At 52.7% G+C, this 26052-nt stretch overlaps 1 protein-coding gene across 2 annotated transcripts in view; it reads right to left on the reverse strand.

The window, feature by feature from the left end:
* ABCC1 (ATP binding cassette subfamily C member 1) overlaps nt 1-26052 on the reverse strand; it is a 136577-nt gene that overhangs the window by 62274 nt on the left and 48251 nt on the right. For both annotated transcript variants that reach the window (XM_039233600.1, XM_039233599.1), the window contains exons 6-10: nt 14855-14916; nt 12508-12639; nt 3905-4135; nt 3155-3332; nt 1309-1470 (exon numbers count right to left, since the gene is read on the reverse strand). In XM_039233600.1, coding sequence (XP_039089531.1) covers nt 1309-1470; nt 3155-3332; nt 3905-4135; nt 12508-12639; nt 14855-14916 — 765 coding nt within the window. The remainder of the gene's footprint in view (nt 1-1308; nt 1471-3154; nt 3333-3904; nt 4136-12507; nt 12640-14854; nt 14917-26052) is intronic.

Raw genomic sequence — 26052 nt, forward strand, 5'->3', positions numbered from 1 at the left:
CTAACTAAAGTTATTGGGTTTTACAAAGGAAGAAATTAATCTAATCAAGAAAGAAAAGGAATTAGTGGTGGGGCATCTGGGTGGCTCGGTCGGTAAAGCACTGACTTTGACTCAGGTCACCATCTCATGGTTCGTGAGTTCAAGCCCTGCGTCGGGCTCTGTGCTGACAGCTCAGAGCCTGGAGCTGCTTCAGATTCTGTGTCTCCCTCCCTCTGTCCCTCCCCCACTCGCACTCTGTCTCTCTCTCTCTCAGAAATAAAAGAAACGTTAAAAAAAAGTTTTTTTTATAAAAGAAAAGGAATTAATTAGTGGATGTGGCGGTTGCCACAGCCTTGAAAGATGGTAGGACTTCATCCTCAGCAAAGAAAGAGGGAAAGGAATTCCTGGCGGAAGAAAAGGCTCAGAGGGGACAAGAGTAAGGCAGTGGCTGGGCTGTGAGCATCTCATCAGCTTTAATTCTGCGAACTGCCCCTGCTCAGGTGCAGGGACCGTCAACCACACCTCTGCCCTTTCGCCACCGCGGGAGAGGACACGTGACCCAGGCTGGCCAATCAGAGTGCTCTGCCTCCTGTTTCACAGTGATCGGCTCGGGGATGGGTCTAGGGCCAGGACTGGTCAAAGTGCTCCATGGGACTGCGGCTGAGGCTGGGAGGAAGGCAAGATTCTCTTTTCTCAGACACCGCTCTCGGTCAAGACGATATAAACCTAAAGGGATGGAGACCCTTGAGGGAGAACCCATTGAGAATGAAGTCAACTCAAAGGGAAATAGGGCCAAGAAATGATGAAAGGGTGAGAATGAGTCCTTACAGTACTACTCGCACTCCTGGATCCATCCATGCCTGAAGCCACACTCTGACTCTGCAGTTACACGCACCCACAAAATTCCCTTTATTTGCTTAGACTATTTTAAAATGGGTTTCTATTCCTTGCAACTCAGAGAATCTTGAGCAACACAGTTCAGGACTAGTGAATAAAGGGAGTCTGGTTAGAGTCTGGGAGGACACAGTAGGAGACATAACGGCGTATATGTTTTAAAGTTGTTAATTACAGACACTGTCAAAAAAAAAGACAAATGCTACCAAGTATCGTGCCACCAAAAAAGGCATAAATCCAACCACCAACTAAGGGGTAAAATATCCAGCAACTGCCTAACAGGCCAGAAAGTAAAACATGAGTGACGGAGGAAAAAGAAAAAAAGCAAACAGTGAACCACAGAGCCTCTTATCAAGAACACCCACTCCCTCGCCCCCACTGCCCACAGGTGGCGGTCCCTCCCTCTGCGCGACGCAAATGACATCAAACACACACCAGCCACAGGAGGTAGAGGGCAAGGATGACTTGCAGAGGGGCTGACCAGATCATGTTAATGTACGTGGCCAGGTCCATGAACCTCTGGGCGTCCACGGACATGAGGTTGACAATCTCTCCGACGGTGGAGGATTTTCTGGCTGAATTGGTGATCACCAAGGCCTGCAGGGAAAGGAGAGGGGAGGAAGGTGAGTGCGGCAGGAAAGAGCCCGGGGCTCTCCGTCCAGGCCCCTGTGGAGGAAGAAGATGGCTCAGGAGAAGAAACCCAATGCCTTTTTTCCTCCCTTTTGCTGCCTTATCTGTGTTCCCAGCTCATCTGTCCCACCGCAAAGCCCCCGCTGTTACCAATGACACTCACTGACTCATCTTGGCCTCCTCGATATGGAAGGGATGCCAGAGATCGCCTCCCCCAGGGCCTCACATGCTTAGGTGTGCACGCCCGTCACCTGGGAGATCTGTTCCCGTGTGGTTTCGGATGCTGTAGGGCGGGGACAGAACCTGGGACTATGCATGTCTAACAAGCCCCCAGGTGTGCAGATGCAGCCGGTCTGCCGATTACACTCAAGGACCAAGGTCAAGGTCAGAGCTTCTCAGCTTTGGCATTACTGACATCTAAAGCTGGGTGTTTCTTTGGGGGACCGGCCTGTGCACTGCAGGGTGTTCACCACACCCCGAGATGCCCTCTGCCCAACAGATGGCCCCACCTCCAGTTAAGACAACCAAAAATGTCTCCACACATTTTCCAAACAGCCCCTGGAAGGACGGAATTGTTCTGCTTCTCAACATCGTTTCATACTATTACCTGAGACTTTAAACAATATTGGTGCCCAAGTCCCACCCAAAATCAGAGATCGTGATTTTGCTGGTCTGTGGTGTAGCCTGGGGGCCAGGGGCTTTTGAAGCTCTCCAGGCGAGTCTAACTTACAGATGGGGTGGAGAACCATTGAACTAGTCCACAGCTCCTGACTCCCCTATGCAGGCTCCTGTCAACCCATGGGCTCAAGTAGTGTCTCTGCCCCAAAAGCTAAGAAAGGAAGGAATCAAGAAATTCCTTTAAAGCTGGATGTACAGGGGCGCCTGGGTGGCTCAGCTGGTTTAGTGGCTGAGGTCAGCTCAGCTCATGATTTCACAGTTCGTGGGTCTGAGCCCTGCGTCGGGCTCCACAAGGACGGTGCAGAGCTTGCTTGGGATTCTTTCTCTCTCTTCTCTCTATCCCTCCTCAACTTGCACTCTCTTTCTCCTTCAAAATAAATAAATAAACATAAAAAAAAAAAAGGCTGGATGCATACAAGCCTATCGAGGGAAAGGACCTCCTGCTCAGTTCAAATGGACAGTTAGAAGCCCTAACAGGATCAATAGCAGAGACGGGATGTGAACCTGGATTTTCCCAAGTCTGGGGTCACCTAAGAAATTCAGCTGCCCAGGTGCCTGGGTGGCCAGTCGGGTAAGCATCCAACTCTGGGTTTCTGCTCAGGTCACGATCTCACTGTTGCGCGAATTCAAGCTCCGCGTCGGGCTGTGAACGGACAGTGCAGGCCTGCTCAGGACTCCCTCTCTCTGCCCCTCCCCTGCCCACACTGTTTCGTCCTCTCTCACAATAAATAAACTTGAAACAAACGGGAAATTCAGCTGTCCACGGCTGACAGCCTCAAGGAGATGCTCCGTGCCCACTGCCGAAATCAGCTCTGACGCCTGACTGGCCACCCCCACCCGCCACGGTCCGGGCCACCCTCACGCTACTGCTCCAGAAGCCGGGCTTGCGATCCCCACGGGGGTACGTCCCCGCGGAGCCCGAGGCCATGGCGGGGACACCCGGGCCCCGCGCGGCAGGCCCGGCCGCACGCACCTTGCGGTAGACAGCCCCGATGACGGCCGTCTTGATCCTCATGCCGCTGACGAAGCAGATGTGGAAGTACTGGTGCAGCACGAGGGTCTGCAGGCAGGCGCTGACGAACAGCAGCGCCGTGTAGAAGTAGCCCTGCCAGGCCGGGGCCTTCTTATCGTTCACGAAGTTGATGAGCAATCTGCGGGGCGAGGGCAGAATGACCTGGCGCGGCCACGCGAAGCGGGCATCACGCCTCCGGTCTTCCGTGTGCGAGAGCCAGCGGCCAAACCCTCTCACGACGGAGCGCCCATGCCTCTGGTCCCTTCCCTGGGCAGTCAGTCACCCCAAGGGGACCCAACAGATGACGAGAGGCAGACGCAGGAGCAGAGAGAAGGGACGCGGGGCCCCAAAGAGACAGGAAGAGGGAGGTACACGGCAGGAGAGAAGGGAGCTCCCTTCTGACTCTCTGCTTCCAGGCTGCCGTCTGACACACGCGGGCTCATCGTCCTGTCCTCAGTTTCCCCCAGACAATCCTCTCTCTTCCCTCTTTCGGCGTTACGAAAGCCTAGGAAGTGTCTGTTCCTGGCGACCAAAGTGGCCTCAGCTCGGATGGTGTTCAAGCAAAGCATTAGGCAAAGCAGGTCGAGGCAGAGAGGCCTGGCTTCAAGCCCACAGGGCCAGGACATGTGACCCCAAGGCAGACGTTGGGGTGCCATAAGCGAAAGGTCAAGGACACACGGACTTACGCAGGGGGCAGGGAAGGGGTCTTACTTTAAGATCTCTGGGCCGGCGAACATCATCAGGTCATGGAGGGCCTTGAACAGGAAGCTCATGAGGAAGTAGGGCCCGAAGGTCTTGTATAACACCTTAAACAGCGACGGCTCCCGTCCCTTCTGAGGGGACTTGACGATCAAAACCTCGGCCTCCTCGTTCACGTCCACCTGGGAGCTCCCTTTGGGCTTGGCGGGGTCCTTGGAGGAGTACGCGATCTTCGCCTGCTGTCTGGAACACAAGGAGCGGTTGTGGGGCCTTCGGGGCCGGCCAGCCGGGGGACAGGGGAACAGCACCCCACCCCTCGGGGAGGCGCAGCCGAAGAAACCAGTCACAGTGCGCTGGCTAGGAGCACAGACTCCGGGCCCTGGCTGGCTGGCTGTGCAACTCTGAAGCCAAGTCCCTTCACATTCTAGGCCTCAGTTTCCTCATCTGCTAAATGGGAAGCAGGAAGAGCTACCCCACAGGGCTGCTGTGAGAATTCAGTGTGTTTAATATATGTGAAGGGCACTGAAAAGTACCAGCCCCACCGTGAACTACAGATTCTATGCTATCTCTTATCAGAATCCGAGCTGACTTTTTTTATATAAATTGACAAGCAGATTCAAAAATTCATATAAAAACTCAAGGGAGCCAGAAGAGCTGAAACAATCTTTAAAAAGAAAATCAAAATTGGAGAATGCACACTTTCCAATTTCAAAACTTACCAAGATCAGCATAAAAATAGGTAATACGCATACACACACACACATATATATACATACATACATACATACATACATACACACGTATATTATCAGTGGAACCAGAAATAAACCTGACTGATTTAGGGTATCCAGGCTGTCAAGACCATTCAATGGAAAAAGAACCATCTTTTTAACATGTGGTGCTGAGAAACCACATAGCCACGCAAAAGAATAAAGATGGACCCTTATTTCATTCCACCTAAAAAAATCAACTCGAAATGGGTCAGAGACCTCAACACAGAGCTACAACTATAAACTTCTTAGAAGGAAACGTGAAAATCTTCATGACCTTGTATTTGGCAGTGGATTCTGAAAAGTGACACAGAAAGCACAAGCAAAGAAAAAAAAGATAAACTAGACTTAGTCAAAATTTAAAAAATGGGGGACGCCTAGGTGGCTCAGTTGTTTGAGTGTCTGACTCTTGATTTTGGCTCAGGTCATGGTCTCAGGGTTGTGAAATCATGCTCCACACTGAGCACGGAACCTGCTTACGATTCATTCTCTCCCTCTTCCTCTGCCCCTCCTCTGCGCATACATGTTCTCTCTCTCTCTCTCTCTCTCTTTCTCTCTCAAATAAAACATTTGGGTCTCCCATGTTGTGCTTCAAAAGGCACAATCGGGAAAGTGAAAAGACAATCCACAGAATGGGAGAAAATATTTGCAAATGGAGTATCTGATAAGGGATTAGTAACCAGAGCATGTGTAAGAACTCTTACCACACAATAAGGGGGAAAAAAAACAACTGAAAAACAGACAAAGATATGCAAATCACCATGAATTGTTGCTTGATTTCATTAGTCATCCAGGAAACACAAAGCAAAGCCACAGTAAGATATTACTTCACACCTACTAGGTGGATCAGCAGAAAGTCATATAATACCAAGTGTGAGCCAGAATGCGAGGCACTGGAACCCTCTCTCACAGCCCCGTGGAGGCCCCTCCTACTCGGAAGAGGACAGGGCAGAAACAATGGAGTGCAGGTCACTTCCGAGATCAGGTCGTGGGAAACAGAGTGGCTTCTGCTTGGCCTCTCTTGGATCATTCACTTTGGAAAAGCCAAGTGCCACGTGAGGAGGAAACGGGGGAAAACCCCTCACGGTGACACGCTGCCAGGAGCCGGCACTGACTCCCAGCCACACGCAGCCTAAAAGCCGAGCCTACAGCCCCAGTCAAGCCCTCAGATGACGCGTCCCCAGCTGACTTGGGGAGCGCAGCCCAGGGCCGGACCCCGACCCGAGAAGCTACGGGAGATAGGAAACGTGGGCGGTCAACGTCCGCTGCTCGGTTTGGGGTAGTATGTTACGCAGTGAGACCCACACCCCCAGCTCGTGTCTCCCAAGTTACGGTCAAGGCCACACATTCAAATGGCCGGACGTGCGCTCCACCCCGAAATATATGCTTCGTCCTTCCCCCACCAACACTTGTGACTGACACAACTGCTCTATGGCACGAGCACACCGAATGGCGTTCAAGTGCAGAGGACTCTCATTTGTCACGCTGGCCGCTTCTGACCGTGTACACCACCTGACATCTTCTGTCGGAGGCCACAGCCTTCCAACCTACCCCGGCTGCCCCTCCCTCACCCCCCGCTGGAAAGGACCAGAAACACAGGACTCTCCTCCACGCTCCTGGCTCGATCAGACGTGTGTCCTGTCCGTCTCCTCCTGGGATGCATGTGGGTGTCCATACACTCCAGCCTCTTACCCATGCACACGACCCCCCCGGGGCCTCCTCCCTGCTCCCTCATTTCTTCCCACTCTTACTCCCTGACGTCCAAGTCCCTGCATCGCAGCCAGAGGAACCTTCCTGGGGACAGATCGTCCCCTGAGAATTTCCACTATATCCAGAATAAAACCTAGACTCTGTGTGAAGCTGCTGTGCCAAATTACCACAAACTCGGTGGCTTAAAGCAACACAAATTTATTGTCTTGCAGTTCTGGGGGCTCAGAAATCTAAAGGGGGCCCACAGGATGGCCTTCCAAGGCGCTAGGGGAGAATCTGTTTCCTGGTCTTTTCCAGCTTCTAGAAGCTGCCTAGATTCTCAGGTCTGTGGCCCCTTCCTCCAATTCAAAGCCAGCTGCAGACCTCTCTCTCTCTCTCTCTCTCTCCCTGACATCGTGCCTCCTTTCACAAAGACCCTGGTGATCGTATCCGGCCATGTCCCTTTGCCGTGTAAGGGGTCAGGATCAGGACATGGACATCTTCACAGGGGAGAAACATCACCCCACCAATCCCACTGTCAATGTCACCACGAGGTCTTCCCTGCTCCCGTTACTGACCACCCCCAAAGCTGGGTTTCTAGCTGGGAGTTTTAGTAGAATTTCTTTTAGCACATGCAGGCGTCCTTGGCAAGGAAGACAGAGGGCCAGGCAGACAGGAAGGGAGCGGCTCAGCCCTCTCCACTCATTCTCTGCACCATTTCCTAAGTGGGACCCGACTGTGGGCCTGTGTGGGCTGCTGGTGACCCAGGGCTGTTCCCAGGGGCCAAGAGACAGGTGCCAAAGGGTCAGAGCGAAGGTCTTGGGCAGGCAGAGGAGGAGGAGGAAAGCTCAGGCCTGTGTGGGAGAGGTCGAGAACAGTGGGAAGGATCAGCTAAGGCCAAGCCAAGAAAGAACACTATCCAGAGAAAAAGAGGCCCACAGCGGAGGCGGGCACTCCGGGAGGGGAGAGGAAGCAAGCAGGGCATCTGTGAGCTCGGGCTGGGAGGGGAAAGGAAAGTTGGAAGGGAAAGGTCTGAGTCAGGAGAAAACTAACTGCCCGGGAGCAGGGGAACCGAAAGGGGTGGAGAGGCTGAAGGCTTGGAAGAAAAAGGAACTTTCTCAGTGGATCAGATTCCAATGTAGGCAGGAACACCCAGCAGTCACTCGACCGCTAAGGAACTAAACACATGGCTCTGGGCCAAATGCTGGAGAGAGGCCCACTGTCACAGAGCCTCGTGAGAGAAAAGGACTAGCAATCACGACTTCACCAGGCTGTGTGAGGGGTGCTATCACGGGGGACTTCCCGGAGGTGACGTCAAAGCATAGACCTGCAGGATGAGTGAATGGGGAGAAGGAAATGGTACTCCAAGAGGGGGAAGAGGATGGAAGGCCTGGAGCTATGAATTTGAAATGAGGTTTAGCAGCCCTTCCAAGAACAGCAAGAACTTCAGGGTAACAGAAGAGGAATGGGAGCACGCAGCCTCAGCAGGGTTAGAACCAACAGAAGGGCGATGAGGAGCTACAGGTGACTTTGTCATTCGTCTTCAAGGCTCTGGGAGAGGCTACATCTCAACTTAAAAAAATCTTAGCTCAGGACGCCTGGATGGCTCCGTTGGTTAAGTGTCTGACTTCGGCTCAGGCCGTGATCTCGTGGGAGTTCGAGCCCCGCGTCAGGCTCTGTGCTGACAGCTCAGAGCCTGGAGCCTGCTTCCAAGTCTGTGTCTCCCTCTCCCCTGCTGGTGCTCGTTCCCCCCCCCCCCCCCCCCCCCCCCCGCGCGNCCTCTCTCTCTCTCTCTCTCTCTCATAAATAAATACACATAAAAGAAAAAAAAGTCTTGGCTCGATTAAGATTTCTACATTTTCTGGCTGTGCCATGAACACGGCGTTTGACCTGTAATAAATCCCCAATAGAATGCACAAGGGCAGAGGTGACCTACAGCCTCAGAGGACAGATTTTACAAATGTCAGGCACATCTTCCCTTAGAGTGAACAAGACACAAAACGCTCAGAGACAATGCGAGTGGCAAAACCCCCACCGGCACAGCCCCTGCAGGAGTTTAAATGTGTTGCTTACGAATGCAAATGACTCAACAACTTTCCCCTACTGCGCTACCCTTTCCTAGTTTTTGTTTCTTGAGCGCTTTCTGTTCCTCAAAAACAAAGATTCTCAAAGAGAGGGCTGCTTTGCAAATTCCACACTCTCTGGCTGTCACTGACTGAGGCAGATAGCAGGCCCTCTTGACCACAGGACTTTAGTGACCGCCCTCCTAAAAGATGCCCAGAGCAATCTGTGGAGGTTGAAAAGCCTGCTGAAATGATCTAAGCCTGGAAACTGTTTTCAGACATAAATCTATTCTGTGTACTGTTTTCTGGGCTTTTTTTTTTTTTTTTTTTTTTGCAAATTGAAATAAACCTCGAATTTTTTTCAGGAATGCAACCATTGTTGAAATTAGGGGAAGACTATTTTGTTCAGGACTTCGTCAAGTGTCGGCCACCACTCTGCAAACCCTCTTGTGTAAGGGAGACTGATGCTGGTTGTGGAGATGTGAGGGACCAGCCGCTGTCACAGAGAATCGTCCACCTAGGGACAAGCGGTGACTCTCCATCCTGTCCTTGGCCGCATGTCCTGAGCGTCTGCTCACTGAAGTACGTGTCGCCTTATTACAAATCCCTCCTGCTTCAGTTTTTCTTTGAAGTCTAATGAGAGGGACGCCTGGGTGGCTCAGTTGGTTGAGCATCCAACTTCAGCTCAGGTCATGATCTCGAGCCCCGCGTCGGGCTCCGTGCTGACAGCTCAGAGCCTGAAGCCTGCTTCAGATTCTGTGCCTCCCTCTCTCTCGGTCCCTCCCCTGCTCTCTCTCTCAAAAATAAACAAACATTTAAAAAAAGGTCTAGGGGCGCCTGGGTGGCTCAGTCGGTTAAGCGTCTGACTTCGGCTCAGGTCTCTTGGTTCATAAGTTCAAGCCCCACGTCGGGCTTTGCACTGATGGTACAGAACCTGCTTCAGATTCTCTGTCTCTCTTTGTCTCTGCCCCTCCCCTGATTGCTCATGCCCTCTCTCTTCCTCAAAAATAGATAAACACTAAAAAATAAATAAAGTCTAGGGGCAGCTGGGTGGCTCAATCATCTGGCTTCAGCTCAGGTTATGATCTCGCACTTCATGAGTTTAAACACTGTGTTGGCTGTGCTGACAGCTCAAAGCCTGGAGCCTGCTTCAGATCCTGCTTCCCCTCTCTCTCTGCCCCTTGCCTGCTCACACTCTGTCTCTCTTGCTCTCAAAAAATAAACATTTAAAAAAATAAATGAAAAGAATAAAGTCTAGTAAAAGCATTTTGCTAAATTACAAAATTTTAGATAGGTGGGTGGGTTATTTTTATTAACACAGTACCTTAAAGTAACAGTATCGGTGTTAGAAAACCTTTGTTCTCAAGGCAACAATGAGTCTGAAAGGTTGAGAATCACTGTTTAACATGTGTATGTTGGTGCTTTGTTTCGGTTTTGGTATTTTCTGTTGCATTTCTTTATAAAATGAAGACAATTAAGGAAAATAGTCACCCCATCTTTTTTTAAATGTTTTTCAAAATTTATTTTTGAGAGAGACAGAGTGCAAGCCAAGGAGGAGGTGGTAGTCAGAGAAAGAGGGAGACACAGAATCCAAAGCAGGCTCCAGGCTCCGAGCTGTGCGCACACAGCCCGACACAGGGCTCAAACCCACGAACCGTGAGCTCATGACCTGAGCCGAAGTCGGACCCTTAACCGACTGAGCCACCCAATCTTTAAACACTCTGATTTTTACATGTTAGCTTTACTGAAGTGTAAGCGGCGTACGATAAACTGCACACATGGGAGTGTACAATCTGGTAAGTTCTGGCACGTGGGGATACGCACACCTGTGAAACGGTCGGCAAAGTCAAGGTCGGGAACACACCTATCACCCCATGAGGTCTGCTGGGGGCCCTCTCTAATTTCTCCCTCCCACCGGCATCCTGCTCCCTGGAGACATGGAGAGGCCTTGAGACAAAGGGGCAGGAGGTTCCAGCTCAGGGCCAGGCTCTCCCACCACATCCACAGGGGCTGCAGGTGCCGGATGTGGCTCGTGCCTCTGGAAACAGGGCGAGTGGCCCGTCTGCCCGTGACCCAGGGCACTGAGCCCCCAAGCAGAGAACCCCTAATGGCCAAGGTACTGAGAGAGCCAGCGCCTCCTCTGGGGGGTGGCCCGCGAGGGAGCCCGAGGAGCCAGCTCTCACCACGACCGCCCAGGCAAGATGGGAGCGCCCAGCCTGCGGCCGCCCCACGTGAATAAAAACAACTTGTGAGGTTTGCCGGCCCGCAGTTTCTCTGGGCCCATAACAGGGCTTATCAGACGATGCCGATCTCACCGAACTGTCAGAAAGCCCTCGGAGTGGAAAACGGGGGGTGTGGGCGCGAAGGGACTTGAGGGACGGCCTCCCTGAGCCCCGAGGGCCTGAAGAGACTGCACGTGCACAGCACACATCACATGCGCTCAATGAATCCACTAAGAGCCAGGCAGCGAGAGCCAGAGCTGCTGGTTCAAGCCCAGGCCTCTCTGCACGGGGCCTCCTGGGCGACCTCTCCCATACCCTCTCCAGCACCCTGCTTGTCACGAAGGATGCCGCCAGCCACGGCCTGCAAGGGAGGCTGTGCTGCATGTGGGCCGCGGGCTCCAGCCTCAGCGGGACTGGATGTGCACAGAAAGCCACCCATCTCGCTGTGCTGGCCCAGACGCTTCTGCTCAACAGGCCTCCCATACGACAACGTCTCTGTGGCCGTGCCCACCACGCCAGGCCCCAGCCCAGAGTCACAAGGTCCTCCGCTGGCGTGTCCCAAATTCCCTCCCACCCACCACACCTATAAACTGGTATGCCGGCAACAGGGTGAGGAACTGGACCTCAGGTCCAGGGTGTTTCTCCTGGACGGCCAGGCCAAGTGGCCTCGGACAAACGCGACACCAGGCTGGCCCCACTGTCTGCCAGTGCAAGGCCAACGAAAGATCCACGGTGTGAAACCACAGGCGGTAACAGCCGCTTTCTGTTCTGCCCCTACAGCCACCATCCGCTGCCCCCGGGTCACTGACAATTTCTCGACTGGATCGTATGGAGCCAGGACGCACCCAAAGCCAGTGACCTACCTCAATATGACAGCCGTTCTTCTTTTTTGTTGGCATGTGATTAATGAGGTATCACACACCTGAGGATGTTTTAGACATAAGGAAATTAAACACTGTGCTGCGGAGGCCCTGGCCTGATTTCCAAAAAAACCTCAGGAAGGAGGTGCCGGGGGGGGGGGGGGAGGGGGGGCAGTGTCAGTCAGTTAAGCGCCCGACTTCGGCTCAGGTCTCTTGAGTTCAGGCTCCGTGTTGGGCTCTGTGCTGACAGCTGAGAGCGTGAAGCCTGTGCGGACTCTGTCTCCATCCCTCTCTGCCCCTCCCCCGCTCGCTCTCTGTCTGTCTGTCTGTCTCTCTCTCAAAGATAAAGAAATAACCTGAGGACACAGGTCACATGATGGCATGTAGCTTACGTGGGAGGAGCATGTAAAACTGAGGACGCTAAGGGTGAAGCGGAACACAAACTGCAGACTCGGGGCTGGTAACGATGAGCCAGGTGTAGTTCACCCAGATGCCCGGTGGGGGCCACGGATAACGACACACGCTGTGCAGGTGCGGGGCAGGGGCACACAGATCCCTCTGTGCCTTCAGACCTAAACACTAATGTCTATTGTATATTTTAATCCAATACAGTCAAAAGCACCTTTGATGGGGGCTTCTTTGGCTGAACACCTAAGAAGTGATGGGCTTGGTATTGCTGAAGCAAAACCGCTTACAACAGCAAGAGCACTCAGGAGGCCAGATGCTCTGAGTAAGGCAGGCCACGTGGGGTGGCTTCGGGGAGGGCCGGGTCCACCACCGGGCACCCCCCCTGCCGGGCGTTAGAGCCAACGGAATCCATCGCTGCCCGATGCACATTTTTCACTCTTCTTTTGTATTCAAACCGCCTTAGCTACAGGTATGACTCTCCCCCATTTTGCAGATGAGCCAACTGTGGCTCGGAGGAGGGAAGCTGCTCGCCCGGGACCCTGGAGCTGGCAAGAGGTGGCAGGAAACGCGTGAGGAAGTCGTCGCAGAGAGGCTCACACTCACCTTCTGGATTTGGCATACTCCTTCTCCCAGTTCTTAACCAAAACGGGCACAACTTGCTCCGACGTGTCCTCCTTATTCAGGGACCAGAGGTCAGTGCTCTCCAGGGGCTGGTGGTAGCCCCGGACCATCAGCCTGGGGCCAGAACACAAGGGCGAGGCGGTGAGAGTCAGGAGAGGAAGGGGAAGGTGACCTTTGCCGCCCGTACCTGCCATGCCAGCCGCCCCCCACGCCAGGGCAGCCCAGCGGCACCGAGGGCAGCGGGACATGCGGGCACATTAAATAATCGCTGCCGATTCTGTTAGTTTGCCCATGGAAAAATGGCCGCATTTTTTAGAGACACAGAATATTTAAGATAGAGATCATTACAATCACTCTAATTTGCTTTAAAAATATTTGGGGGGGGGGACACCTGGGCGGCTCAGTCAATTAAGTGTGCAACTCTTGATTTCAGCTCAGGTCATGATCTTGTGGTTTGTGAGATCAAGCCCCGTGTCGGGCTCTGTACTGTCAGCAGGGATCCTACTTGGGATTCTCTCTCCCTCTCTCTGCCTCTCCCCAGCTCTCTCTCTCTCAAAATAAAATAAGCTTTTAAAAAATCTTTAAAAATGTTATTTTTTTTTTTACTTTTTTTTTTAATGTTTTATTTATTTCTAGGAGAGAGAGAGAGAGACAGCGTGAGCAGGGGAGGGTCAGAGACAGAGGGAGTCACAGACTCTGAAACAGGCTCCAGGCTCTGAGCTGGCAGTCAGCACAGAGCCCGACGCGGGGCTCGAACCCACGAACCACGAGATCATGACCTAAGCGAAAGTCGGACACAAAACAAACTAAGCCACCCAGGCGCCCCAATATCTATTTATTTTTGAAAGAGAGAGACAGAGCATGAGCAGGGGAAGGGCAGAGACAGAGCAGGATGCAGAATCTGAAGCAGGTTCCAGGCTCTGAGCTGTCAGCACAGAGCCCAACACGGGGCTCGAACCAACGAACTGCAAGATCGGACTTGAGCCGAAGTTGGACACTTAACCAACTGAGCCACCCAGGCGTCCCCCAAAAAATATTTTTTTAAGGCCAAGTGGCAAAGCATTAATAATGGTCAAATCTGGGTCATGAGTTTCTTGAGACTGATTAGATTCATCTTTCTTATGTGTTTGAACACTTTCGTAGTAAAAAGTCAACCTATCACTTTAGCTTGTTATTTTGAAGTAATACCAAAGTTACAGAGGAATCACATGAATTGCACAAAGAATTCCGGGCCGCCCTTCCCCTGCCTCGCCACTGCTCACATCTTGCCACATCTGCTGTTCTGTTCTGGGTCTCCAGCTGTCAGCACACTCGTCCTCAAATACACTTTCTTCCTGAGCCACTTTAGAGGAGGTGGCAGACGACACACCTCTACCCAGAGACACCAGTGTGCATCCCCGTAGGGAAAAGAACATGCTGCCACAGAAGCCAGAGCACAGTCACCAAAATCAGAAACCTGAGCAGGGACGGCACAGCCGGCAGCCCACATTCAAATTAAGAGATGTTTCTTGGGGCGCCCGGGGGGCTCAGTCGGTTAAGCATCTGACTCTTGGTTTTGGCTCAGGTCGTGATCTCGTAGTTTGTGAGACGGAGCCCTGTGCTGGGCTCTGCGCTCGCAGCGTGAAGCCTGCTTAGGATTCTCTCTCTCTCTCTCTCTCTCTCTCTCTCTCTCTCTCTCTCCCTCTCTGAGCACCTCCCCTGCTTGCTCACTCTGTCTCTCTCTAAATAAGCAAACTTAAAAGTAAGTAAATAAATAAAACATTAAAAATTTTTTAAAAGATATTTCTCAGCAGTAATTTGAAAAATACTTAATAAAAAAAAGATATTTGTGAACGTTTATAAAGACAAGGAACTATGAGGAACGTGCTTATCAGCGGGGGGAGGATGTGAAGAACCCCGGGTAAGATGCTGACGACGTGCAGGGAAAAAATGTGCCCCAAAAAGGACAAGAAGGGAGCCCACCCCGCTGCTGTTGGTGGTCGCCTTGGGTGTTTTCTGGTTGTGGATCCATGCGTGTTCTTACATTTCCTACAGAGCAAGGCAACTATTTTTCTGCTAGCAAGGGGCCTGACACAATGCCAACCATGGTAATTATACCTGATGTTAAAAACAAAAACAACCCCAGTCCGAAAGCTCAGAGCACAAGGCTGCTAAGGGCCCCGGTGAAGCCGTGCGTAGAGGTGCAAGCCGTCGGTGGCTCACACGAGTCGAGTCAGTGCATGTGGGCGCAGGGTCGGCGTCTGAGACCCGGGCCCAGGGCAGGCACGCTCTGCACTGGGGGGAAGGGGGAGGGAGGGAGAGCTAGCCCGCGGCACCGCGCTGGCCTTACCCTGTGATCCACCAGAAGGTGACTCTCGAAAGGAAGGAGGCACTGGATTCCGGGCAGGGGTTCTAGTGGAGAGAAAACACAGGGAGGGAGAAGAAGGGAAATGACCCATTCATCTTCTCATCGAGGCCAGCGCTCTTGACCAGTCTTCCTCTCCAAGGACCGGCAGCCCCTCTCACACCCAGGACTGGCACCCCGAAAGGTCCCTCTCCTCAGCCCTGGCGGCCTTCAGAGAAACACACGGCAGCTCCCCAGCCTCCCCCAGGAAACAGTTCCTGAATGACTGCTGTGTGCAATGGCGGTTTAGTGCGCCACATACCCCCCCATCTTTAACCCCCACCCACCGCAGCCCGGTGGCGGTGCCGCCGATGTCCCCTGACGTTCCCCCATTCATCCGTTCACTCATTCGTTTGACAAGTATTTTCTGAGCAGCTGCTGTATGCCTGGCACCACGCACACAGATCCGAGCAGACATAGCCCTGGCCTTCGGGAAGCCCACCGTGCACGGGGCGGCCATGACACCTGCTAACTTCTCTGCTAGCGAGCTGTGGTTCAAGTGCTTTATGCAAAAGAGCTCACCTAATCTTTATAACCACCCTACCTAGGAGGTAAAAGCATCGTCCTTGCTTTGGAGATGAAGAAACCAAAGAACAGAGAGATGGAGTGACCTTGCCAGGCAACTGGTAGAGACAGACGGTGAGCCCCTAACAGGGTCCAGAAAGAGCCATTAGTCAAATGCTTCTGTCCCCTGAAGGCAGGTCAGTATTACCCGTGGGATCCTGGTGTCTTAGCGTGTTCACAGCAAGAGAGCTGATAAGTAGACGGGGGCTGCTCTAGCTAATGAAGGTCAGAGACGGCATCCGTGAGCTGGGAAATGAAGAGTAGAGGATAACAAGGGGAGAAGTAGGGCAGTCTTGGCAGCAAAACAGTGTGTGTGCAAAGGCCCTGTGGCAAAAGGGAGCATAACCCCATTCCAGGAACTAAGAGTGGGCTGACCAGTCTACACTGGAGGCCACGTAAGGGATTTTGGTCTTCATCCCAAGAGTAATGGGAAGTCATCGACGCAAAGATGAGCTCCAACAATATACACCCCAGGAAAGAGACATCAGCAGGGAGCCTCTGGGACCACCCTCATGGGCCGGCTTTCCGTGTGGATACACTGAGGTCTACATTTTGAAATACATGCATTGGTGAATGGGGCTCACCATGCAGGGATGAGGTCTCCAGAATTTTTCAGAGACACAGCACGGGAGAGAGAACATACGTTGTACCTCGGTGGTTTTCCATCCAAGCTGCGAGCACTTTAAAAAAACAAACAAACCCTACCTGGTCCCCACCTCCCAGAGATTCTGATTAAGCTGGTTTAGGGTGGGACCACAGCATCAAGTTTTTGTTTGTGTTTTTGACTCCCAGAGTCTCCTTGGCAAAGCGGTTTGGCAGGAAATGTACCAGATAAGCCCAAAATGTCTTGTCGCACTTGATACCAAGGAAGCTAAATGCGTGTGGAGTTTAAATTTTAAATTTAAAACAATTTTTTAAAAATGTTTCATTTATATTTGACAGAGACAGAGAGGGAGAGAGGGAGAGAGAGCATAACCGGGGGAGGGTCAGAGAGAGAGGAAGACACAGAATCTGAAACAGGCTGCAGGCTCTGAGCTGTCAGCACAGAACCCCACGTGGGGCTTGAATCACAAACGGTGAGATCACGACCTGAGCTGAAGTAGGACGCTTAACCGATTGAGCCACCCAGACACCCAAGACCTGATTAGCAACCAGAAGTGACTGCCACTAGCTCAAAAAGGGACAGTGTGAGCCTCAATCAGGATCGTAAGTAGAATGGACTGAGACATCCGTTTTACATCCATTTAAACATTACCTATGTTTAAATACACACTCTCACACTGACGTCGAGTAAAAAAGAGCAGTCCCCCTGGCAGAATAGAAAAAGGGCAGATGACAAGCATTTCCCCACCTTTTCTAAATGACCTTCCCCACAGGGGAAGGGTCTGCATAGAAAGGGTCCAGTTAACACACAAGGAAGGAACAGCAGAAGGTTAAGAAAATGTGCCAGGTCGCAACCACAAGGGATCACTGGGAAACCTGACAGAATCACACAATTATTATTAATATTTTGAGGGCAGATCGCAGTATCACTATTGTATTGTTGAAAATTCTTCTCTTTCAGGGGCGCCTGGGGGGCTCTGTCAGTGAAGCATCCCAACTTCAGCTCAGGTCAGGATCTCGCGGTTTGTGGGTTTGAGCCCCGCGTCGGGCTCTGTGCTGACGGCTAGGAGCCTGGAGCCTGCTTCCGATTCTGTCTCCCCCTCTCTCTGCCCCTCCCCTGCTTGTGCTGTGTGTGTGGGTGTCTCTCTCTCTCTCAAAAGTAAACGTTAAAAAATGTGGTTGTGTTGATAAAATGAAATGAAATCCTTCAATTTCAGCTACTCTCACTGGGCAGAGGGGCAGACCCCAATTCTACCATTTCTGCAACCTTCTGTCAGTCAAGTTATTTCAAAATAGCAACTTACTGAGTATGTTTAAAGCCTTGTCTTCCAGAGATTCACACCGAAACATTTACCTACAAGGCGGGGCAGGGTGAAGAAAGAACCTGGGGCAGCTGGCTACACGCTACGGTCTACTCATGTATGTGTGTGGAAGTGTCCATCGTGAAAAGCTAAATGAAAAGCTTCCCCAGTGACTCCTGGGCTCTACTCTGCAGCCCTGCGGGGTCAGGAGGTTCCCAGCCCCGCCTGCCCCACCTGGGGAACTCACTGAACGTGGCGGGCCAGGGTCCCACCCCAGACCACCTTAGACCCCTGGGCTGGGGCCCTGGCCTCAAGAGATTTTGTTTTTAATATAAATTTTGTTTTTTGAGAGAGAAAGAGACAGAGCACGAGCAGGGGAGGGGCAGAGAGAGAGCAGGCTTTAGGCTCTGAGCTGTCAGCACAGAGCTCGATGCAGGGGCTCAAACCCACAAACTGTGAGATCATGACCTGAGCTGGGCCGAATGCTCAACCGACGGAGCCACCCAGGCGCCCCTTCACAAAATCATTAATAAGGAAATCAAACACTGCTGCCTCACAGACCTACACTCCAGACCAACCTAACACAGAATGGATTACGACTTTGGAGCCAGGGTTCAAATCCCAGGCCTGCCATTTTGTAGCTGAAGGACCAGGGGCAAGCCCCTTGGCCCAAAAGTCTCGGTTTTCGATTCTGAGACATGGGAACAGTTCTTCTGGCTGCTCAGCCTACCTCACAGGACTGTAAGGAGGGGTAAGTACCACGTGTCCGTGGGATAGTGTTGTAAGCTGGAACTTTTCCAACCTGGGCAGCAGCATTATTCAGAGAAGAGGTGGTGGTATTTGCTCTGTGGGCTGGTGGTGGGCGAGTTATCAGGGAATCTCATGTGAACTTCGACTGTAGCCCAATTCTGACGCATCAGGAAAAGCTGGGGTTCCGGCAGGGAGGGGGATGGGGCACAGCTGGCAGTGACTAATTTCTTGAGCAAATGTTTAGGGAGGGACTGCTTATATGCCAGGAGGTGGCTAAGGGCTGGGGACAGAGCTATGCACAACACAGTGAAGTCCCCGCCCGATATCACTTCCCAGCTTGGTGGGGGAGGGAAGGAGGGAAAGATGGACAGCAAGCAAACCAAGATGCAAATAAATACAGAAGTATAAACAGAGAGGGGCACCTGGGTGGCTCAGTAGGTTGAGCGTCGACTTGGGCTGAGGTTATGACCTCACGGTTCATGAGTTCGAGCCCCATGTCGGGCTCTGTGCTGACAGCTTGGAGCCTGGAGCCTGCTTCAGATTCTGTGCCTCCCTCTCTCTCTGCTCCTTCCCTGCTTGTGTTCTGTCTCTGTCTGTATCTTGTTCTCAAAAATAAATAAACATTTAAAAAAAGAAAAAGAAGCATAAACGGAGGAAGCCGCACCTGAGGGAAAAAACGAAGGTGGCAGAGACAGAAGGGGCCGGGGGTGTTGCTTACGTGTGAGGCAGCAAACAGCAGGGACGTGAGTGGAGCCTCTGAATCCCAGCCCTGCCACCTGCTAGCTATGAGGACCTTGGCCAAGGTACCCAGTGATGCGATTAAATGAGTCAAAGCTTGTTAAGTCCTTAGAATAGGACTGATACAGAGTGAAAGCGGGAGAAACGGTATTCATACTATTAATATTAACAGTAGAAACAATAGTAACGTCTCCTATTTCTTGTAGCCCGATACGCACCAAGCACTATACCAGACGCTTCACATAAGGGTTGGCAAAGAAAGGCCCACAGGGCTGGCTGCTGGTAAAGTCAAATCTGATTGGTACATGGTGATGCCCACTCATTTACATAGTGTCTACAGCTGCTTTTGAGCTACAATGGCCACTGCCGAGTAGGTGCCTACTTGGTGGTCTACACAGCCTAAATATTTACTATCTGGCTTTTTACAGAATAAGCTGGCTAAGCCCTGCCTACATCAGAGCTCACAAGCCCCTGAGACAGTGGTTACTATGGTGTAAAACCAGAGCCTCCAAACCCAGTTTTCCTTGAGTCTTGCCATGGGACAAGGGGCATAACGGTGCCCAGCTGAGGGGGGGGGGGGCTGAGACACAGCTCTACAAGACCCCCCAAGTCCTGTGTCTCCAAGGGGCTGCATCAGCCTTAAGGAGGCAGGGCCATTCCCAAACTCATCCACCCGGGGCGGCGGGGGTGTGTGCAATGTCTTTTTCGCATTTGCACAGACACAGCGCAAACAGCGGGGCCTTCGGCCCCTGTGCACCAGGGGCTCACCAATCCGGGTACTCTCTCACAATCAGGCAACTCCAGCTGCGGCGCAAAAATGAAGCAATGCTGCAAGTGTATAAACAAAGGCACATTCACTCCCGTTCCACCCTACTATATACAAATGGGAGTCGCACCCCTGAGACTGTAAGAAATGATGTCCCAGACAGAAAAGAGGCTCTTCACCCTGGCTAGTGAAAATCCCAGCTGCTGCAAGAAAATGCACCCTGCCCATGCAGTGAGATCAGATTATTTACAAGAACATTTCACGGTTTCTAATTTGCAGGCTCCAATTTGCTTTGTCCAATTCACTTCCTCCATCCTTTGGATCCAAACAGGGATTTTCCGATCTTTTTTTTTGTTTATTTTTGAGAGAAAGACAGACAGACAAAGCATGAGTGGGGGACCGGCAGAGGGAGGTAGACAAAGAATTCGAAGCAGGCTCCAGGCTCTGAGCTGTCAGCACAGAGCCCGACGCGGGGCTCAAACCCACAAACTGTGAGATCACAACCTCAGCCGAAGTTGGATGCTCAACCGACTAAGCCACCCAGATGCCCCGGGATTTTCAGATTATTAGAAGTCACGTCCGGCTGAGAGAAAGTCCCCATCGCCAGTGCATAGAAGGAAACAGGTCAGTTGGGAGCTGGTTTCTGGAAGTCACTATCTGACATAGAAGGCTTTATTTGATAAGAGACAACTTGAGCTCTGAAGTAGTCAAGAAATGATAATTTTTTAAGTTTATTTATTCAACATCTGAAAGAGAAAGAGACAGCATGAGCAGGGGAGAGAAGGAGGGGAGGAGAGAGAGAATCCCAAGCAGCCTCCACTGGACGTGGGGCTCGAACTCTCAAAACCATGAAATCATGACCTGAGCCAAAACCCAGCGTCAGACGCTTCACCAATGGAGCCACCCAGGCGCCCCAAGAACCAATAATTTAAGAAAAAGAAAAAGAAAAACAAAGGGGGTGAGTGCTGGATGAGAACCCAGACGGCATTCCATTCAACTCCACGGAAACCAAGCAGAACATGCTGACGTAATTCATGAATGGCAGGGCTGCCAGCGGGGGGGTTCCCAGCCTCAGAGGCTCAATGAGCAGAGTAAGTAACTCCTGTCTCAGAATGGAGGAGGCTTATGCACTGGTCCCCCATTCTCCTAGAAAGGAGATTAATGCAGACAAGCGCTGGATGAAGGCAGAGGGAGAGAGAGTCTGATTCATGCAGTGTACAGAGAAAGCCACATTCTTTGGCATCTGTTATCTGGCACCCGGCGATGTGGCCAAAAACCATGTGGCTTAAAGCAGTTTGGTCCAACAGCCCCAAGCACGGATTCTTTGAGAACTGGTCGTTCATGGCCTCATGCAGGGCGGTTTGGGAAACGCTGTCTGGGTCTTTCAGCACTCTGGCCTTTTTGTCAGAAATTCTCGGCATCCCCACTCATCTTTTCTGGTTTTAATTCTTTCAGTCTCCTGCCTGTGACTCCCACCCTGCACTGCCCAGATGCCCAGCAGTAAGGCGCGGGTGACGCAGCCGTCTGGCTTGCAGCAGGGGCTCTCAAACGTGACCCTCAGCAGCAGCATCCACGGAGCCTGGGAAGTTGTTAGAATTGCAAAGGCGTGGGTCCCACCAAGAGCTACTGACTCAAACTCTGTGGGTTCACCCAGGCCTCCCAAGCAAGGTATGGTCAGGTGTGCCAGCCCAGAGGTAGGGCTTCTGATCCAACCTGGAGAACTTAGGCAAGACACTTCACCACTCTGGCCCTCAGTATCTTCATCTGTAAAATGAGAGGAGACTCACAGTCCTGCCTCATCTGGATGCTTCGAGGACTAAGTAACTTAAAAAAAGACAACACACAGGGTCACCGTCTGGCTCCGCCCTCCTCCTGACTCGCCTGAGCTGTTGCAGTGGCTGTGTAAGTGCCCCAGCCCCTCCGTGTCCCGGGCACCCTCCTACTTTTAGCCAGAGGGATCCCCCAAAACATGTGCATCCTGAGCATGTCACTCCCCACGCTAAGAATCTTCCATCACATCCAAATCCCAAGTCTTCGTGGGGACACACAATTGCACCCTTGATTTTGCAAGCTCAGCTCCCTGGCCCCTCCTAACCAACCAAGCAGAACCATGCAGCTCCCCTAACACCTATAAGCGGGACCTCTGTATGTGCTGGTTTCTGGACCGGGAGCACCTTCCTATCCAGCCTTACTAGCCTGGCCACTGCCTCTTGTTTCTCAGACTCAGGCCTCGCCTCCCCTGGATGCTGGCCCTGGAGCCTCAGGCTGAGTTAGGAACCCCTCCCTCCTTGGGCCCCTCGGCCCCCAGCACTTTCCCGCCGCGGAGCCCCACTGTCTACAGCTCTTGGTTTATTTGCCCACTGCCCCCTCCTTGACGGTCAAGTTTGTCCATTTCAGTACTCAGAGCCCCGCTGAGCACCACCCTCCACCCGCCCCCCCCGCACAACAGCAGATCACTACTGACCAACAGCATAAAGGAGAAAAGCCTTAAAAACAGACTTTATGGCTGAGTCAGCACACGACTCTTAATCTTGGGGTTATGAGTTTGAGCCTCACTTTGAGTGGAAAGATTACTTAAAAATAAGAACTCAAAGGACATCTGGGTGGCTCAGTGGGTTAAGCCTCCAGCTGCAGCTTAGGTCATGATCTCACGCTTCTTGAGTTCCAGCCCTGTGTCGGGCTCCGTGCTAACAGCTCAGAGCCTGGAATCTGCTTCAGATTCTGTATCTCCCTCTCTCTCTCTGCCCCTTCCCTGCTCATGCTCTGTCTCTCTCTCTCTCTCTCAAAAATAAACATTAAAAAAAATTTTTTTTAAATAGACCTTATGATGCTTTCATAAAACAGCCCAAGTTCAGCGGCTGCCTCTGGGGTGTGAGGGGTCGAGGCTGACCGTGAAGGGCAGGAGGGGACTTCCTGGGGTCCTGGTAATGTTCTGTATCTTGACAGGGGCTCGGGCTGTTATTCATTTGTCGGAACTCCTCACCGGGTAACTTTACATTCAGGAATTCCACGATGCAAATTCTGCTTTCAGAGAAACATAAAATGGAAGTGTATATAGATACCACACTCCAGCTAGTGCTTTGCATGGTGCAAGCATCTGGGTGAGGCATATGAGGCATTTCAAAATAAGTTTCAGGGGCGCCTGGGTGGCTTAGTCAGTTAAGCGTCCGACTTTCACTTAGGTCATGATCTCGCGGTTTGTGGGTTCGAGCCCCATGTCGGGCTCTGTGCTGACTGCCAGCTCAGAGCCTGGAGCCTGTTTCAGTCTGTGACCCCCTCTCTCTCTGACCCTCCCCTGCTCACACTGTCTCTCTCTCTCTCTCCTAGAAATAAATAAAACATTTTAAAAAAATAATAATAAGTTTCAGATACCAAAACAATGAGGCCACTGGCAGACTCGTTGGCACTGGCGGACTGGTTGGCCAGATACGTGACAAAGCAAGTTGAGACAGTGTTAACTGTAGAACGGAACTGGGGAGTGGATGGGGACACCCTCTGCTTCACAGTGAAGTGCTGGGGGGAATGTATCCCATAGTTACACACAGGGCTACAAGTCCCTCTTGAGCTGAGCAGTTTCATATGTGTTTTACACGTGCCAAACCAACGCTTTTCAACCGCGTGCCACCCATGGATCCTGCTAAAATGAGGCTATGACCCAGCAGGGCTCGGCAGGCCCACGACTCGGGATTTCTAAAGGCACCTGGGGAGTGTCAATGCCGTCGGTCCAGAGACCCCACCTCGAGGAGCGGGGGGTCTACCACATGGCCACATTTGCCGCGATGCCTCCAAGGGCCAAGGGAAACCCCCTCCTCCTCCCGCCAGCCTCATTCTCAGCAGCAGCCTCGGGGCCAACAAGGATCACAGGCAGGGCCAGACGGGAGCCCAGGAAAGCCTAGAAGGCTTGGTGGGCCGCTCCCAGATTCCAGGCAGCCCAGCACCCGGAGGGACAGCGGGGAGCAGCCCCACCAGAACACCAGGGCCAGACGGCAGTCTGAGTCACACAAAGGGCACAGGGCCAGCTGCGGAGAACGACTTTGGTGACTGCGCAGGAGCAAGCCTGGAGAAGCCCAGCGCGGCGCACTCCCCGCCCCGGCTGCCCCAAGGCGTGGCTGACCGCCCCCTCTGTGGACGGGCAACGTGCAGCTGCGGCTCTGAAGTCGGGAGGGCAGCTGGGCCGTGCTCTCCCCATCTCCTCGGCTCCGCTGCGATGCGAGCCCTGAGGATGACAGGGACACAGGCAGAGAAAGCACCTAACAGTGTCCCTCCGCCTGGATCACCACATCAGATCCCAGCACCAAAAGGAGCCTCAACCCATTTTCCAGAAGGGGACATTGAGGTGCTGAAAGGAGGAGGGACTTGCCTGGGGTCACAAATCTAAGTCCCATAACCTGATTCCCAGCCTTCATCTCAACTGTGGTTACAGGGCTGTTTGCTCACCCACCCAGTGGCTGTCCCCTGCGAGGCCACAAGCTTCCTGAGGGTACACAGCAGACTGCACTGTCCAGAGAGGGTCAGACATTATCTGCCATCTCACAAGCTCTTCTTAGAATGAGACCTGACCGATCCCCCGTCTAGAGGTGGGGTCTGTGTCCCCAGCCCTCGAACCCAGGCTGACTTCTGTGAATGCCTCCATCAACAGGCTGGCAGGAGTGACACTGAGTGATGTCTGGGACCGAGTCATAAGAGGTGACACCACTTCCGCCTGGCTGTTTGCCTAGGAACACGCATCCTCAGACTTGAGCCGCCACGCGGGGAGGTCGCCCAGGCCACCCTGACATGGCCTGTCGAGCCTATCTGAAGCTGGAGCCAGGGGTCGAAGCTAACCACCTGCCAGAGAGTGAGGACGCCGCCATTGCACAGCTACCATCAGGGAGGCCCCAAGGAAAAGCCCCCGCCGAGCCCAGGCAATACCCTGGACACTGAAAGCTAACAATAAACTACTGTTTTTGTTTTTTTTTTTACTTTGAGAGTGGGGGTGTGCAGAAAGAGAGAATGAGATGGAATCCCAAGCAGGCTCCACACTGTCAGCACAGAGCCCGAGGTGGGGCTCAATCTCACAACCTGTGAGATCATGACCTGAGCTAGAAACAAGAGTCGGACGTTTAACCAACTGAGCCACCCGGGCACCCCTAAACTACTCTTCTTTTATGGAGCTAAAGTCAGGGTGGTTCGTTCTGGAGTAATCAATAGTTGCAGCAAGGCACAGACCGCAACAACTTCACACACTGTTGTGTCCCCAGAGCCAAGCACAGGATACAACAAATGCTTAATAAGTGTCTGGTGACATGATAAACGGTGCCCACAGTCTACCCAACTCCAGCGTGAGGCTCCACTTCCATGACACCATGTTGCTTCCGCCATCAGATTCCGGGTGTGAGTTAGGGTCTAAGGGTCCAACCATCTCTGTAAGCTTAGATTCCTAAAACGGAATGGCTGGGGACAAGAGAGAGGGTGTCCCAGCCCCCGGCAGCCCACCTCCAGCTGCCCCAGGGTGGGAGCGCAGGCCCCAGCTCCAGGCTGCTGGAAACGCACAGGGCAGGGAAGGAGCCAGCTGTATGAGCCGCCCCAAGGTACAGGCACCAAGGAAAGAAGAGAAAGGAATCTCATCCAGGTCCCCAGAGGGAGCCAGGCCTCCCCCGAGGCACCCAGGGGCTCAGTCGGTTGAGTGTCTGACTTTGGCTCAGGTCGTGATCTCATGGTTTGTGGGTTCGAGCCCCGCGTTGGGCTCTGTGCTGACAGCTAGCTCAGAGCTTGAAGCCTGCTTCAGATTCTGTGTCTCCCTCTCTCTCTGGCCCTCTCCTGCTCACGCTCTGTCTCTCTCCCTCTCAAAAATAAATAAGCATTAGAAACATTAAAAAATAAATAAATAAAAGGAATTCCCTCCCCCACAGCGTCTGACGCTGCCCTGCGGGTCCTCCGGGGAGCCCAAAGCACCAGGTGAGCTCCGGGTCGGCCTGCAGGCTTCTCCAGGGCCTCGGTTTACCCTCAGCAGCCCAGCTCCCCAGCACAGAGGACACTGAACACGTGTTTCCTGTCGGGGACACACCACTGCCAAGACTCCCCACGTGCACAGGCCCTGCCGAGCGGGAGACACAGACACGCGAGCCCCTCCTCTGTGCCGGGCACGAGCAGGGGCCCAGGGGGCGCCCCAGGCGGCGGCACTGCCCTGTGAACTTCACACGCGCGTGCACACACATGCTCAGGAACACACTAACGCACATCTGCACACACGGACGCCTCCATGTGCAAACATGCGAACATAAATGCGTGCACACGCACACACATGTACAAAAACATGCACATACACAAACACGCACACCTATGTTTTTTAGACGTGAAAACATCGGCCACAGAGCCGATTCCCCACAGCGCCTTCACTGCCCACGAAGGCAGCCTCTGCCTTCTGCCGAGGCGCAGGCCAA

This window comes from Hyaena hyaena, unplaced genomic scaffold (assembly GCF_003009895.1).
Source record: "Hyaena hyaena isolate Hyena2069 unplaced genomic scaffold, ASM300989v1 scaffold_76, whole genome shotgun sequence".
In the NCBI taxonomy this organism is placed as follows: Eukaryota; Metazoa; Chordata; class Mammalia; order Carnivora; family Hyaenidae; genus Hyaena; species Hyaena hyaena.